This window comes from Mytilus galloprovincialis, chromosome 6 (genome assembly GCF_965363235.1).
Source record: "Mytilus galloprovincialis chromosome 6, xbMytGall1.hap1.1, whole genome shotgun sequence".
NCBI classification, from domain to species: domain Eukaryota; kingdom Metazoa; phylum Mollusca; class Bivalvia; order Mytilida; family Mytilidae; genus Mytilus; species Mytilus galloprovincialis.
Window position 1 is genome coordinate 20,070,316 of NC_134843.1, and position 19,069 is coordinate 20,089,384.

The following is a 19,069-nucleotide window of genomic DNA, read 5'->3' on the forward strand; positions in this document are numbered from 1 at the left end:
AAATAATAAAAAAATAAAAAGTTTTTTGGTATAACAAACCATACTGAGTAAAAAAGTTTAGCAAAATATTTCAAAATACTATTCTCCTAAACATGACAAACAACAAATTAAAAATGGAAATGGGGAATGTGTCAAAGAGACAACACCACGACCAGACAGCAGAAAACCGCCGAAGGCCACCAATGGGTCTTCAACACAGCGACAAGATCCTGCACCCGTTGGCAGGCTTCAGCTTCCCCCTAAACAAAATGTGTATTAGTTCAATGAAAAATACGTCACACCATATTCCAAAACATAAAAATGAACTAAAATAAATTAAAAAAAAAAACAACATACAAGACTAACAAAGGTCAAATGCTCTAAACTTAGAACAGGCGCAAAATGTCTTTAACTTAAGTTATAGTGTATTCTCAGCGAGTTTTATCCCACATCTCCTGTAAATCTAACAAAAGCGATATTTGAAAGATATTTGATTATTCACCCTACGTTGTTAGGTTCAATATTATCTAGTAATTCTAATAGAACAGCCAACCTCGTCTGAATGGCTCGTCTTTTCTTTTCTTTTCGTGTTTCGACTTTTAATACATCAACTAACAGACATAGAAAATAATCGAAGACTGTACAATACTTCTTGATCTAGGTCACGTTAAAGTATATATTTTTTACCATAACCACAAAGTTCTATATTAAAAGTATAATAACGAAAAAAAATAGAATTCCTCTGACAAGTTTTCTTACTTGGGACAGACAAATGCAAATGTTGCAGAAGTCAACAAGTTCCTTTATATCTTAGATATTCGAATAACAAACGATAAATCAAAAACACGCACAATTGACTGGATTTTGTTTTTGGTGTTTTAACGCCACTTTTAATTAAAGCATCGCATTTAGGCTATTTCGTGGCGATCAGTTTTATTTGATGGAGGAAACCTGAGTGTCTGGAGAAAACCATCGACCTTCGATAGCAAAACTGACAATCCTAGTCAATAAAGATAGGTGTTGTGTGCACCCGCACGAGGGAGGTTCTGATCGCGGATCCCGCTTAATGTTTTGTTAGATTCCCGTTTCCCGCTTACACTATGTACGTAAGCAAGTTTCATTTTTTTTTGTAATTTCCCGTTCCCCGCTAGACTTCATTTCCCGTTTTCACGGCACAATAATTTGACTTTCACGTGTCACACTTACAACAAATTAGCAATCCCGCGTCACGCTTAGACCCCAATGAGACCAACTTCGAGCTCACAACCTCAGTGTTGACTGGCTAGTGATTACAGTAGTAACTACTTAGACCACTCGGCCAACTAGGCCCCGACGCACAATAAAAATAGCTAAGAAAACCCTATTCAACCCTATAATAATGATATTTTAGTCAACACCAATTACAGGAAGAATTAAGAAGTGTTATAAGGTATGAAAGAATATCAGCAATTACTGATAGCAAACCTATTGAAGAAAATATTGACGGCCTGTACTGTAATATGATTTTAATATGTGTGGTTTTACATCGAAGCATCGTGGGAAATATTTTAAAACCACATTAGCCGAATGATATCCGCGTTTTTGTCCACCACCACAACCTTGAATCAGTAGAGTGTGCTGTAGTACTTTGTCCTACTAGTTGCGAATTACTTCTAGATTTTTTTTGCTTGTGTATCGTTCCTATACGCGTAAACATATTGCATTTGTACTGACTATGGACATGATTCAAATTGGGTTATCTCCCATTTCCAGGAAAAAAAATCTCAATTCAGAAATACAAGTATGCCTAATTGGTCATTTACGTAAGTGAAGTTTGTAATTAATGCCGAAAGTCCGAAAGACTGTAACAACTAAGTATCTGCTGTGTGTTTACTAGAAAAGTCCGGACGACAGTGAATCTTTAACTAAGTATTTATTGTGTGTCTAATAGTAAAGTCCGTTACGGCATGGGTAACAATGTAGGGTTTATAATTTGTCTCATTACAAGCATAATACGAGCAAAAGAAGACATCTTTTTCCTTGGAAGCTGGACAAAAGTTGCAAAGGACAGACGAACGCATGATCGCTACATCACTTTATACCACATGCTCCTCAAAGCGAGGGTACGATTAATGACTACATTTAGAGTGCTGTTTCTGATTTCGTTGCCTTCTTGAGAGCGGAAGTATAAAACCAATTGCTGTAGCTACATTAGCTAGCTCCTTGTAGTACACTTTTAACTTTATGTGTCGTTATTTTTATTTCTTTGTTCATGTAAGAAGTCGTCCTGTTGTAGCTACACTGCGCATGGTTTTATCGCATGTTTTTGTTTTACGACGTTTGATCTACATGTAGAACGGCATGTAAATTTGTTTAACCCAACCACATGAAGTGCGTGTACTAAGTCATGTTTTCTGGACAATGTATTATAAATAGGAAGATGTGGTATTATTGCAAACGACACAACACTCTGCCTGATACCGAATACCTTAATAAAGTATACGGCCTTCGACAATGAGCAAAACCCATAGTAAGGTATAATGTCTAACAACTAAAATGAGGAAACTAATGATCTTATTTATATACAAAACAATTATAAATGAAAAAAAAATCAGCTCAAGATGAATTTCAATTGATCGATAAGTAACCCCCAAACCGCTGATGTACACTCTTTTAATTATAGTAAAACAGTTTTCGAACGGTAGAAGATTGTTTGCAAACCAAAATAAACATATACTAAAGGGAATAAGGCAAATTTAACTCATTCCATTTTAAACCTAGCGGTATATTTTTAAATGCCTTGACTTCATGTCAATACAGTAGTTATTAACAAAAATTAATTGTTAACCAGTTTTTATAATTAGCCTAGGTCAAAATGTAAACACATCTATTTTTAAAGTGTGGCTACATCGATATAACATTAAACAACATACAAGCATAATACATTGCTGTCTCTACAGAGATTCAAGGGACTTATATGTGAAAGAATAATGAAGTTTCAACATGTATGTATACTTTAACAGGAAAATGGCTGCATGTTGTCATGGTTGCGGTTGTTATTATCTTTGTCGTATTAATTATGTTAAGTAGTCCCCCTTTTCGTAATTTTGGTTTACCGTTTTTCGTTGTATTTTACCCCTGTCTTTACATTATCGTATACATTGGGCAATGTTTCGTGCACACTTGCTCTTTTTATATATCTTTTTTTTTTCAAGACGTGTTATTGTCAGGTTAATTGAATATGTGTTGCCAATGCATTTGTTACTGTAGCTAAGTACTAATTAAACGATACACTTTCTATTTCTCTTTATTTGAAGATCATTACTTAACTGAGTTAATTCACCAAATAATTAAATTTCCCTCGCATGAATATTTATGTGTGTGTTTATTTCTATTATAGAAACAATGCCATTATATTATGTTACTACAATTCTTGTTCAATTAATAATCTAACCAGTTCTTTGGACATTGAAAATCTTGGAATTCCCCTATTGAATTTGGTTGTCGTTAAGTTGACAGTTTTCTTTTTTTTCTTTATATCACAAATAAACAATTTAACCTTCGCTAAGATACACATATACCTATTGCAGAACTGGAATTATAATTAACAAAGTATCTATTAAGCGTGTACACTTATTAGTAGAACTGTTGTGATTGAGGTTTAAATTAATTTTTCTATAAATGCTTACACAAAATATCCATTTAAACCTAGTATAAATAAATTTATGTTCATTGTCACTAGTGGTAAGCGGATGGTCGTAACTAAAAAGTTACGACCATCTGAATATGGGAGACAACTCTAGGGATAAGTTTTTCTTTTCCGATTTTCGTACAGTAAAGGTTCATTTGAGTCAAACCGCTTGTCTCATATACATATATCGTGAGTGCATTCTTGTTGAAACCAAATTTGACACATAAAATCATACCAATTTTCGTAAAATAGTCATTAAAAAATTCGATTATGATGGTCGTAACTTTAACTTGTGATGGTCGTAATGTCAACTATAGTATTTTGGATGATGGTTGTAACCGACACAAGATGGTCGTAACTTTGAAAGATGACCATAACTCAAGTATTTAGACGAACTCTTATCAAGCTATTTTAAAAGTACTGTGCACATGCATAACCATGTTTATAAACTCAGTTGTTATATAAAGTTTACTACAAAAAATATTATTTCATTTGTTACTCTGATAATAGTATGCAGAAATTAAATTAAAGAATTATCAATCATACATTTTTGATATGTTCCAAACGACCATCATTTAGGAGAGACAGTGAAAACTAATCAACTCGCATTAAGCCAAATAGTATGTTAGGGTTGAGTATTAATATATTTTTACTGTACGTTAAGGCATAAAATTGTTGAATATTTGCTTTCAGATTTTTTTTTATTTACGACTTTTTGTTTCCTGCAATAATGTCGGCAGATGAAATTATTGAACGTACAATTTTGAACAATCTTCTTTAATTTTTAATCAGCTATTGCAGTTTTTATAAACATTTGGCTTTCAAATATTCGGCTTTTGGTGAATCATGATTTAAAATGAAAATCCACAAATGCCTGGTGTTTTAATCGTGTTGTCTTTATTTTTTATCGATTGCATGACGATCTTGCGGTATATCATTGATAATTGTTCTAAGTATTTGTTCAGAATAAAAACTTAATCCATGGTGTCGCAATGAACATTGTGTTAACCTAGAAAGTATGAATAAGGTTGAGATATTTTACAATGCTACACGCGTCAAATTTAAGAGTAAGATCAAGTATCAGTAGTTTGTAGACGGGCTTGTATACAGGATAATATTACAAGGTAGAACTAAATGTACTGCGGCAAATATTACATACATATATGCAGGTATATATTTTACAATGATACACGCTTTGAATTTAAGAGTAAGATCAAATATTAGTAGTTTATAGCCAGTCTTGTAGCTAAGATAATATAACAAGGTAGAACTAAATGTACTGCGGCAACTATCACATACATATGCAGGTTGAAAATAGTATTTATGTTATATGTTTATATTGTATGAATGTACTCAGATTTAAAAGACAAGCACGCTGTGTTGAAGCATAAAGATCTATCTTTTAAATATTATCCTGGCTACAAGCTGTGTATGAATACTGTTTGCTGAAGTCCTTTAGCTGAAATTCAAAAAAATACATTATCATCAGCATATAGTAAACAATGTAAATTGCTGACCCTTAAATATTCTTTAGAAAGAAGTTTAAAGATCCATACTGTGAAGGAATTTTTTTTAACTCGTGTAGTAATTTTGACTCTAAATATGCCGCCTCTAGAAGTGGAAAGATGATCCCCAATTGTCAAGCCTGTGCCAGTATCTGATCATAGACTTTGCAATGACAAAATACAGAGTGAATCTACCGAGTTAAGAAAGATTGGCAAAATGTGTTTCTCTTTTGGTGACACCATGTAAATGTTTACAAAATTCAATGCGTAGTCTTTCTGAAAGAATCTTAGGATAAGCCTGATCTACATTTGTAGTCATAGTTTTTTTGTTTTATGAAAGGGTTGAAATATCCCCAAATTTTAGTACTATATAAGAGAATAGGTTTTATTGTATCCTCAAAAACATGAAGGCTGTTTTTTAAACTTGAATTCAGTGACAAAAAGTCCTTGCGTAGCTTATGGTAGGCTTTTAACGCCTGTTATTAAAATAAAAATCATGTTTGACATGTCTGCCTGTCTTGTTAAATACTATGGCTTGGTTTTATTGGGATTAATTTTCAAACACCGATCTTAATCCATCAAGTTTACTTTGAAGTCCTTTTGCTGAAGTTGAAAAAATGGCAAGATCATCAGCATATGTATAGTAAAGAATAGGCTGGTCGTGAATAAACAACAGCTGGATCAGGGGAACTTTTAACACAATCAGGAAGTTCATTTATAAAAATTTTAAACAAATTTGGACTCAAATTGTCTCCCTGTTTTACTCCAACTTTAGTTCTAAAGAGATCTCTTATCATACTCTCTAACTATATTCAATAGCTTAAGTTTTATCCCTGGGAGAATGACAGTATCAAAAGCCGGCAAACATTCTACCTTTCTTTTGTATTACAATACTTATTTATAATAGTTTTTAGAATGAACATATGGTCAGATGATCGTGTTTTTTTTTTTTTTTTTTTTTTTGGTAAACCCAAATTTGGCTCTCATCAATGATAAAATATTTATCTAAGGATTTACAAAGACGTGTATCAAGTATCTCATTAAAAAGGCTTCCCCAATGAATCAGTAATTTTAATTCCTCGATAGTTATTAAGATCGGATGCATCATTCCCTTTATGAATTGGGAATAAAAAACGTGTGGTCCAGGGTTCATGGTATTTTCCATAAGAAAGACAAAGATGTATAACGGATAGCATGGTACCAATAGGCGTATTCAGAATTTTCTAAAACCAAGGGTAATAATTATACCTGAACTTCGAATTTGCACCTTATAATTAGCTTGACTATATACCAAATGACAATACGACTTCTCAAAATCCAGGCTAAGAATAAAATGTATGTTGTTTAATTCGATTACGGACCTGCGAATTCGCGGATATGATCTTGTCTCGATAACGATTCCCATAACATTATTTTGACTCCTTACTTATGCTATTTCGACTTAAAGTATCAATTTTAAATTGTAGATTTTTCTTTAAAATTCCACCTAGTAGGTACATACTAATTTTTAAAAAGTTTATCTTTTCAATACATGCAATATATAAAGAAAATAGATCAGGATACTTTTATTTCATGTGATGTCAAATTTGTTAAAATCGCCTTTTACTTTTAACTAAGAATGATCATAACCAGAGATGTGTGTTAAAATGAATTCTCCACTTTTGAGAATTTATATTGTTATTAAACTTAACAGCTTATAATTAGTTGCCTCTTGGTTGATTTTATACATTATATTTTAAGTAACAGTGACTGGTCATTTCATTTTGTATTGGGTTTTTTTTCGATTCGTTCCAATTTTCTTTCCTTTCGCACTTTACAGGTATCCCTCTCTTCACCTCTTTTAGTTTTTATCATTTAGTGAAATCAACTTCACAAATATATCATATAATATATTCATCTAACAAAAAACACGTTTAAAACTCTGACTTGTCTTATTAGGTCCTATTTAAAGTCATAAGAAACCTCAAATTAAAAAAAAATATGCATATGTTTTTTATAACTAAATAGATAGTTTTCATTATACAACTTATGAACATATATTTTTTTCTGAGGAAAATTCTTTAATTTGTCCACATTTAGAAGAAGTTTACTTATTTTTAATTGCTTGCTTCCAGGAAGCAATTCGCCGACATATTTTCCGTATGCATAGTGACCCGAGCGTAACCCTCCTCGTAAAAAATCCGGTGATCGCAATACGCACGGATCTGTCATTGAAATAAACAAATATCGGATTATACATGTTAAACACGTGCTCAATACCCATGCTTTTTGTGATTTGTTTACAGTAACTATAATGTGACAATCGGTAAAACTCGGCTTCAAAACACGGCATTTAATGAGCAGCCATATTTGTTAAATCATAACAAACAGAGAGAAAAGAAATTGACGATTATATGATATATTTGCGAAAATTATGATTAAATCGTGCACAGAGGACTAAGTTTATGATATATACATGCATTGGTTCAAGAATTGGATAAAGATTATTTTTCACCACTCACTCGTTTCATATGACTTTAATACAGAGTTACGACCATCACAATTTTAAGTTACGACCATCCTGAACATTTTTGTTTTTTTAGTTACGACCATCATGCTCGAATTATTGAATGATCATTTTACGAAAATTAGAATGTTTTTATGTATCAAATTTTGTTTCAATATCAACGCACTGACGATTTGTATGTATGAGACAAGCGGTTTTACTGAAACATTTTTTTACTGCACGAAAATCGGAAAAGAAAAATGTATCCCTAGAGTTGTCTCCCATCTTCGGATGGTCGTAACTTTAAGTACTTTAAGTTACAACCATCCGCTTACCACCAGTGTTTGTGGCTTCTAAGATATTTTATTCATATGAGTATGTTGTACTATGACAAGCAAAACAGACACTGTAAAAGGGGCATTAACTGTCATATTCCTGTTCACCCAATTGATTCAAATTAATAAACAATTAACTACATAAAAATGAGAGGATGTGGTATGATTGCCAATGAGAAAACTATCCGTCAAAGTTCAAATGAAGTGGTTGAAAGCAATTATAGTCAACTGTACAATCTTCAATAATGAAAAAAAATGGAAACAATTTAATTGAGAAAACTAACGGCCTAAATACAACAAAATAATATACGACTTGAACAAACGGCAACCATGCACTGATCATGAACTACTTGCACCTGACTTTGGACAGACACATACAAAATGTGGTTTGGTGAAACGTATTTATGAGCGCTCATCCCTACCCAAACCATGGACAGTGGTGTAACAGCACAACACAAAGAAAAAAACTATTAAAATCAATTGCAGAAGGCTTAGCTGATCTGATCGATACAAAGCAGAACAACATGAAACAAAAACGCAGACCGGGCGTGGCAGGGTATATACCCAGCCTTCATCCATTAATAAAAGAATACACTTTGTACAGATTGTCGATGGTCTGTAACCCGATGTACTAAATACTAATAAGACAAGCACGTGCAATCGTATAATGATAATTTTTCTAGTTCTGTTGGATTTCATGTTGAATCATCGTTTTTACCTGAATAACAATCATTTGTTACGGGTCAAATTAGTCAAAGAAATAGTTCCTTCCGATAACTCCATTGTTTCACTTTAAAATGTTGACATATTTTTCCGTATCATAATAAAGATAATAATAAATTAATAATAACAATAACTAAACATGATAAGCAGGTAAGTCACCCATCTCCAGTTAAGGGACAAGAGGAATGAAACATGTTTGAGTAGGGTAAAACAAGAAACCTATCAATCCGTCAGATCACAAATATATTTTCCCCCGAAATGTTAAACTTAATTCGCGTTACACTTGTGAAGCGGTCTTTCTCTTGGATGAGAGTACTTGGATTAGATCTCCGACAGGTTGAAATGAACGAACTTTTTTTGAGAGTGGTTCCTACTCTGCTAAAAACGCAGTCGAAATTAAATAATTCAGGAATGGTTAAATATCATTTTCTTGTTATCTTTCGAATAAGCAAGCTAGTCTGATTTTAACAAAGCTGGATGTATTCATATAAGATTAGCATATTTACTCTGTATGACACACGCTCATTAATCAGCAGCCGTAAATATACTACTGTTGAAATATTAAATAATTTATTTTCTTTTTTATTAGGGGCATAGGTCTATTCTAAGACTAAGAAAATAATTGTGAACAAAGCCTTTAAAACTTTAAAGAAATAGCATGGGTTCCGGTGGAAGTAGAAAGGTAAGTGCACAAATTCATTGATGGGTAAAACTACAAAAACAAGAGTACTCTGAGCAAGAGTATGTTCGAAGAAAATATTCCACAGTCAAAGAATGTGTTGAAAAGCTCAAACTCAATACTCCTCTTAGCTAATTAACATAATAGAAATCAAAAAATCTTTCATGTAGTTTGATGCAGTCAATACAGCGTCTTTAGTCATATCCATAAATCAACGCCACTTTGCTTATTTGAATATTATACTAAAGAAATCGGATACGGGTCACGGAAATTACATTAAAATGATAGGGAATTTTGAAAAAATGTCTGTTTTAATTTTAATTTTAGTGATAGACAGGTTGCCGGGGCAGAAAATGAATATACACAACAATATACACCATTTAAACGAAACATAATGACTGTTGTTGCAAAAATACAGGTTCCTGAGCTGTTTTAAAAATCGAAGCGAGAGGCTTTTAACATTGCAGTGTAAAATACAGGCTAAAATGACTGAAACGTCAAATTTGCAAACTATAAAGAATAAGCAAGTCCAAACCTTGTATGTGTAGTCGTTGAACTCTAGGTTCCCACGTAAAATTAAAATGTCACTATTTCAAGAAGAATAAACTCACGAAAAATTCACTAAATTCGCGTTCATTGTTTTGATTTTGACCGCCTGACAACTTTACGGAAATATCAAAGTGATTATAAATAAGGACTCTGTGACGGGCAACTTATAATATCCGTGTTTTACAGATTTTAATGATATCAAGCCTATCAAGCCAGTCCAGTTCAAAGTACTATCACGTGGTACAATTCTCATTTACATATTATGAATATTAATTAGCAAAACCACTACTAATTTCTGGCTATATGTTGCTTAGTCTTTAGTTTTCTATTTTGTGTCTTGTGTACTATCATTTGTCTGTTTGTCTGTTTATCTTTTAGCCATGGCGTTGTCAGTTTACTTTCGATCTATGAGCTTGACTGTCCCTCTGGTATCTTTCGCCCCTCTTTTAATGTAATCATACCCAGTTCTCGGGTTCCCTGTAGTCAACACGGATTTTATTCCTATAATATCGACCGCTTCTCTTATGCAGAAAGGAGAGCGTGATTCTGCTGTTAGATAAGTATCTCGTTTGACCAAGTTTTAGAAAGGAGTAGGTGCAGTAAGACCCCTTTTTGGCCCCCTAATATAGCAGTTTTACAAAATTGTTAAAATGTAAACTTTTAGCTATTTATTGGAAAGAAGAATACTTCTGTAATATAAATATGAGATTTTTTTGACAATTCAGTGCACATGTATCGGGTACTATCATCATTAAGTTATGATACTAAATTACTGAAATAGTTATCAAAGGTACCAGGATTATAATTTAGTACGCCAGACGCGCGTTTCGTCTACATAAGACTCATCAGTGACGTTCATATCAAAATATTTATAAAGCCAAACTAGTACAAAGTTGAAGAGCATTGAAGATACGAAATTCCAAATCTTCACAATTTTAGCATTTGAGTTACTTTTAGACGGATTCCGTATTAAACGAAACTGGCCGCGTTTGTGTTCATTCTTAATATTTAAATATAAGTTGTATTCGATGATAATAGATAACATATATAAAGGTTGAGGTGGAACACTAATGCTGCCATTTTCATTTTTGACAAAAATCATCTGAAAAGTGACATTTTTTGGGCATATTTGATAGATTTTTAATATTTAAGCTTAACTTTGAGCATCTTTAATGATTAAGTGAATTCAAATCTTTCACATAAACTAATCGAATCTACGTAAGTGTCCAAAATCTTCCATCAGATGAACTTGAAGTTTTAGGCCGGACCTACTCCTTTGCTGTTTCTGGAATTAACTCAGGGGTATGAACGTTAAAAGTTCAATGTTTCTAAGTGTTATCTTATAATTTGTACACTTATAATCACTTCTGAACCTTTTGTCAAATTTAATGCTATATAATTAGAATTTAATGAAACGTAACAAGATGTCATATGTATTTGACAATACTCATCATGAGAATTTGAATAATTTTTAATTTTCGAGCTTGACGAAACCTAATTTATTTGAAACAAATCGACCTTACATGCCAACTTGGCCATGACCTTTAATAGATGGTCAAATTTCATTATACATTATAGCTGTTCGTTCCGCATATATTCACAAAATTCTGATCTTATTACTTCATCTAACAAGGTATTTATACATATTATACTAGTATATGTATTAAATTTTTATTTCAACTATATTGTCTTGCAACACTAAAAATTAAATTGCTTCTTTTATTGCTGGTTAGTGTTTAGTTTAATGTGTGGCCTGTTGTGTAATGTATTTGCATGGGTTACCACAAGATATTTGAGGGTGGTGTTCTTCCGTTTTTGAATTTAAGCACCACCCTTGGATTCCAAGTATCACTCTTGAATTTCTGGCAGAAGATCATTTTTCATATTATTTCAAAACTACAGGTTCATTTGTCAGGACTGACATTGAGAGTGATGCTTGAAATCTAAAGGTGGTACTACTTCTAGTAAATATTAGCTTGAAAGGCGATATTTGAAAAAACAAACTGTTATAAAATTACGATGGAATAAATTCATTTTTGTTTATATGTATTTAAGAGCTTTGCAAAAAAGTAATGCCTAAAATTAATATTTTTCAGCGGTTAGAATATTTATTTTATTTGCTTCATTGTAAACTTTTCTTTGGTGATCCATGCTTGTAAAGAAACATTAAATAAATGTAATGTTATGAATGTTTTAGGCTACACCAACCGTTTTAAAGGGATACAGACGAGAGATAAGCAATGTATCGTTGATGAAAGTAAGGCAGAAAAAGGTCGTACGGATCGATGAAGGTGGAGTAGAGACAACATCTACTACAACCAACGCTAAAGTAGCTGTGTCTTCTACCAGCAAGATGGAAAATGATCTCTCAACTAGTTCAGAGGAGAAAACTGAAACTGAAGATATGGAAGCTTTAAAACCCGTACTGGAGATGGAAGAGGGGGAAACAAAGGCGAAAGGGGAAACACAGGTAGAAGGGGATACAAAGACGGAAGGGGATACACAAGCGGAAGGGGATACAAAGACGGTACATGATTCAGGTACAGTAATAAAACTTTGATATCTTTTCATTTGCTTTTCTTATCATTTGTCGTCCGTAGTCATCCTCGGCAATACCTTTTACAAAAACCTCCTCTATAACTGTACTGGGTCAAACTTGTTTCTTGTTTTAAAAACGTAGTCCATGACTGCGTTAGCCAACCAATATGTCATATTTGGCAAAAAATAGAACATAGGGGTAAATACATATTTTTTTTTATTGTCTTAAAAACTGCTACATGTTAGCATACTGAAAATCTGAAGAGGGCGCAACGATGTAAAGAATGATGATATCTATCAATTGCTCATTACTCCGGACAACTTCTAATTAGCGTCTTTGCCCTTAAATGACAAAATTGCAACATCTTATTTTTCATTTTTGCCTTATATGCCTTATATGTAGATTGTAATAAAATTTTAACAGCTACATACTTCCTAGAAGTAGTACCACCTAAAATGAATTATAGGATAAGTTGAAGTTTTATGGCATCAGTCCCTTTGCTACAATTGCTATTTTTGAGGGTATATTATTTTCAAAAAAACTTTATTGATTTTATGTAATAATCACAACTTGGAATACTTGAGTACGTCGAAAATAAGTGAGATGATAATCATACAATAGAGCAATGTTTATTTTCATTGTAAATTGTCCTTGCGTTTCTTTTTGTGTATCTAACTTGTCATTTAACTTGTTAAATGTTTCGGTGTATTTGATTTTTCTTTTCAGAATCAAATAGCATTATCAAAGTCCAATTGTGTTTATCTTTTTTAATATCTCAGTTTTTCCCTCGCACTTTCGCTGTGCGTTTGTCAAAGTAATAACAACGAGGGGTCTCAAGGTCATTGCATACGTAATGGTATCAGGAGAAATTACGAGAGACACCAATTTAGCAGCAGTATATTTCTGAAGTATTGATAAAGTGAAGGATTTCTTTAAAAAGAAAGTCCATGTACATGTGTCTTATAGGAAAACTTAGCCATTCATTATATAAAACATATTCCCTTTTTTTTAAGTTGAAGTTTCATATGGCTTGAAATGTACGATAGGAATATTTATACATTTTTCATATCGTAAAACTAGTGTGATCACTATTTGATATGTTTAATTCCTAAAGCTATCTCTGAAATGAGCTTGTATTATAAAAGGGTACCAAATCATTTTAAACAGTTTTGAATCAATGACAATTTAGTAAACGCATTATCTAAATTCTTGAAGAAATTAATTCTTTTTCCGTTTTTCAGATTTAATTAAAACAATATATTGTGCTACCTCGTCAGAGCGCCCGTTACGCAATTTTGGAAAAATTGATTATAACGTAAATGCATATCATGGAGGACGTACTGCACTGTACTTTGTCTCGACTACGTCTAATTATAACAATACACAAATGTCTTTGGTACGATCCGGATATGATGGTAATCACGTACAAATTGAGCTCCTTTCAAAGATAAGTTCATCAGTATCAAATGAAGATCAAAGTTTTAACTATCAGGTAGACGAAGAAGGAATGCTTATTGCTCATTGTTACTATGACAGTAATCACATCATGCTTTTAACAAACGACAGTAACTATGGCAATCTAAGGAATGGGGTGTTTGTAGAAATGCAGGATAGTAAGTCAACAGTAGAGTTTCCTTTGAATGTCAATGGAGCGAGAGATGAACATGGAAGTGGAATTACATTGATACTTTGTAGTGGCGGGAAAGGAGACGATTCTATAAATACGCTGTATTTGATTCTCTCTGAGACAGAAGGGAACAAATTCAGCGCTAAAGCCATTTCTGGGGAGGATAAATACGAGTTTTCTGTTAATGAAGATGGCATTCTTTGTGTCAGTGGACCAGCCGGAAGTCGATTTGGTTTATGGCATAATAGAGATAATTTAACAGGTACACCAACGGTAACGTCCCATCCTTTTGTCAGTCAGACGCAGTGCTTAGATGGAAACGAAGCCATTTTACTAATGGAAAACGTCACAGAACATGCTGCTATAGTAATCCTATGCTCAAACAGTAACGGAATGGAGGATTCTACGGTTTCCAGTGTTTATCATTTAGTGATAAAAGATGGAAGTCTTGTTGCGTCAAATGCAATATCTGGTTGTCATGGTACGAATTACAAAAAATCGGACTTATGGACTTTCGAAGTTGTTGGTGGTCGTTTGCTTGCTTCTGGACCTACTGGACCTTGTAGATATGGGGTTTTATCCAATATAATAGCATCAAATGAAGAATTAAAGAAATCATGCAAACAAGATTTCTGTCTAGCAACAGGCGAGTCGACGAAAACAAAGGGGGATATAGATTTGACCGTAGAGGAAATAAAAGGGCATGTCAACAAACCTTCAGAGATTTGTATAATGTTAGACCATAAAATAATTCAACTTATACCCATTAATGAACTTTCACAGCGAAATGGATCTTATTCCTTTAAGTATATATGGAAAGAAGATGAGAGAGATGTAGGGCATTATCTTGTACGAGTATTTGCTATCAGGAAACATGTCAGAAGTATGTATATTTACATCTCCATTTATCAAAATGTCATTTGACAATAATGAAAGTATTCTCAAATATTCTATGCCTAAGCTACGTATGTATGTTTACAACTCAATTTATCAAAATGTCATTTGAGAATTCTCAAATATGCTATTCCTCAGATACGTATGTATGTTTACAACTCAATTTATCAAAATGTCATTTGAGAATTCTCAAATATTCTATTCCTAAGATACGTATGTTTGTTTACAACTCAATTTATCAAAATGTCATTTGAGAATTCTCAAATATTCTTTTCCTTAGATACGTATGTATGTTTACAACACAATTTATCAAAATGTCATTTGAGAATACTGACAGTAATTCAAATATTCTATGCGTAATCTACGCCTTTCAATAACTCATTTTTGTTTCAATTCGGTCCTAGATTTTACATTCCTTCCTTGTCTTTGTCCATATAAAGGAATGTTAAATTTCGAAATATACTCATGTCAGAGTAGAATGAAAAGTGATAAGAATAAAAATAACAGATATTACGGTTCTTGAAATATAATATTGTCAATTAAACATTCAAAGGGATAGAGAAGTCACTAGCTTCGGTACTTAAACTCAATAGAATAATATGAATAAATACTGATTTTGTTATCTCTTAATTCTGTTATTTTACGATTTTTTTTTTTAACAATATGATAATTTTATTCACCAACATTGCTTGTTAAAATAACCCTTTAAGATTCTAAAATTTTTTTGACGTACCCTGTTACAATCCACTGGCTACCCAGAGAATAATGAGCTGATTAGATTAATTGACATACATTTTGCTTACAAAACACTATGATAATAATATCAGAAAAATATTCATTGATTATGTTCCTTTTAAATTTTAATTGTAAGTAACATTGGACGTATTGTCTTATGTCCATTAATGTTGGTATCTACTCTCTTGGTGAATTCATTGACAACTATATAGACGTCCATGTTTTTTTGTTTTCTGCTCAGATACATAGATAAATGATATTTTTTTTTAAGGTGGCGATGATGTGTACATCGAACTTACAAATTCTCCGTATTCATTGATTAGACAGAAACCAGGAGTTATTTATGCCTTGAACGTCGCAAGCCCAGTTTACCAAGACATGAATGGCATTGTATATTCAAGTGAATTTTCATTGTTTGCTAATTACGACTCGACCTTTGAAATGGGTGAGAAATCATGATCCACTTATACTTTCAGAATGTATTTTATGATGACAAATTGATTATGATAGCTGTTGTCCATTCGTGTGATGTTTTATATCATTTGATTTTGCAAATTGATAAGGGACTTACCGTTTTTTTTTATTTTTGTCGGAGTTCATTTTTGTTGTTGTTATTTTACTTTTATATATATTATGTATGATCAGAATCTACTCATAAGATCATATGCGAAATATGATCATTGTTAAATCGAATTTGCCTATGCTTATGCCTATTTGTTTTCAAGTCTCGGTACTGCCTGACACTGTGCGTATTCGATCAGTGTTTAAATGGTTACGCATAAGAGATAATATATTTAAAAATTATAAACATCAGCGGCAAAATGCTGTAAAAAGACTCTGAGATATATCAAAAGACATCATATTGTGCCTATATCAAATTGTTAAATAAAAATATATGACCAATGGTAATTAAATATTTACGCACTGTGACTCTAGGAATGAAGGAGGCGTAATAATCAGTACCGTTTTTGATGATTTACAAGCAAGAGTTTGTGTATATTACCTTCGAACTAGGCACTAACAGGCGAAAATAAAAAATACATTATACGGACCATGACATATTATAAAGACCAATTGAAAAATTTATCAAAGGTATAAGGTAATTTTCATATGAAAAACATATTTAAATAACTATTTGTTCTTTGTATTTTCCTAAAAAAAATCGGACTCATTATACATTATTCGATATACTTTTTTTTGCCAGGTACCCAATGCAAAGCTGCAGGATTGCCTAAGAATAGGGCAAATCTTCCTGCTTCTATATTAAAGACAGATGACGGCTTTCTATACTCCCGAGCAAGAAGAGCTGAACAATATAATGAGTTTGACCACAGGTTTACTTACAAGGTATATCATGAATCATAAAACATACCATGAATGAATAGCATTTGATTGTATAAAATTGAGAAAGGAAATGGGAAATGTGTCAAAGCGACAACAACACGACCATGGAGCAGACAACAGTGTTTTCTTACAATATCTGTATAAAAAACCAAAATAGGAATTCTACAACATGTTCATTTACAAGATTTGTATAATTAAATAACGAGGAACTTGAGAACAGGTTTACTTCAAAGATTTGTATGATAAAACAAAAAGGACTTTGACCACAGAATAGCTAACAATTTTTGTAGATAAGAAACAAACATGGGTCTGACCGCTGGTGTACTTACAAGATGTATTTGTAAAAGGAGATTTTACCACTGCTTTACGTACAAGCTTTGTATGACAAAACGGATTTGGATACAGGTTTACTCACAAAATGCAAAATGGCATGAAAAAATTAAGATTGGACCACATATTTACTAACAAGTTTGAATAATAAATCTAAGAGGGATTTGACCGGGGGCTAACTGACAAGGTTTGTTTACTAACTAAAACAATGTAATTTGAACACAGTTTTATTTACAAGCCTGTTATGAAAAATTAATTTGAAAACAGGTTTACTCACAAGGTTTGCATAATAAAACAGTAACTTGACCACAGGTTTATTTACAAGGTTTGTATAATAAAACAAAGATAACATTGACCACTGGTTTATTTACAAAATTTGAGTAAGCAAACAAGTGGTATTTGGACACATATTTACTTACAATGTGTGTATAATCATGAATTAAAAACAAAAGAAATGTCAGTACTTCATATCCATATTCTAGTACAAATAATTTCAAAAAATATTATTTTTTGTTAAATTTCAACGACACTAACTTCAACAGTGGTAACATTAATTATAAGAGCAGACCCTACTGACAAAGTTTCAGTTTTCACTAAAGATATGAGAGAAAAACAAAATGAATATATTGATTGTATGTAGATGAAATATGAACACTTTCCTATACAAATGACCCTCATTTATTTAGAACTCTACAGATTTTAACATTTTACTGAAAACTTCAGGTAGATGACTTACCAAATGGGACATTCAAACTAAGATTGCACCTGACACAGCCAACGTTTCATTTAGACGTAAATGGAAATGATGTTAATGATGAAGTCAACCAGGTTAGTTAATCAGTTCGTTCAATAATACCTATTAGTTAATAGCGTTGTATAAACTTTAGTATCGGCTACTGCCATGAATCTATTTCCATAGGCTACCTATCAACCATTGCGTTTTTACATATAAATTCAAAAGAATGCATCAACCACAATATAGTTTGGACAGTCCTTTTTTATATACACTCCTATAATGTTGTCAGTAACGGGACTCTATGACAAAAGAGACGATTATATTTTGTAATTATCAATTTGTGTTTCCCTGTTGTGATTCTTGGTTACATTTTTGTTTGTTTTAATAGCGAATAAGATTATATTACAATGTTGACTGTTGTACCCCTACTTGAAATTGTTTACCATTTCTGCATATTTGTTTGTTCACGCATAGTTGTCAATATAATGCAATTTTATGCGACTGTCCTACAAGTGAGAGTTTTGTTAGCCATATAACCAGGTTTAATCTACCATTAGGCAAGACAAATGCCTGTTGAAGTCAGGAATGTGACAGTTGTTATCCATTCGTTTGATGTTTTTAAGCTATTGATTTTGCCATGTGATAAAGAATTCTTCGCTCAGAATTCGGTAATTTTTTTTATTTTACCCTTTTTCATAATCTAGAAAATATATGATTGAATGTGAAGGAGATAATCAAAGACTCAAGTGTCCGTAAAGAGAAAAAAATATCTTAAAGCAATAACTGGCACGGATTTACATAATTTAACAACAATATATGTTGTATTGTGGTCAATATTGTCTGAAAACTAACTCAAGATAGTTATTTAAATTAATAAGTTCTTCATCAAAGTAACATCATACTTATCAATAATTAGAAATCTTATTGATGTATGTTTTA

The 19,069-nt window shown here is 32.3% G+C and overlaps 1 protein-coding gene across 1 annotated transcript in view; it reads left to right on the forward strand.

The window, feature by feature from the left end:
• Positions 1 to 9,285: 9,285 nt before the first annotated feature.
• LOC143078527 (uncharacterized) overlaps positions 9,286 to 19,069 on the forward strand; it is a 47,218-nt gene continuing 37,434 nt past the window's right edge. Inside the window, exons 1-3 of the mRNA XM_076253390.1 lie at positions 9,286 to 9,379; positions 12,123 to 12,465; positions 13,706 to 14,974. Coding sequence (XP_076109505.1) covers positions 9,356 to 9,379; positions 12,123 to 12,465; positions 13,706 to 14,974 — 1,636 coding nt within the window. The 5' untranslated portion in view covers positions 9,286 to 9,355. The remainder of the gene's footprint in view (positions 9,380 to 12,122; positions 12,466 to 13,705; positions 14,975 to 19,069) is intronic.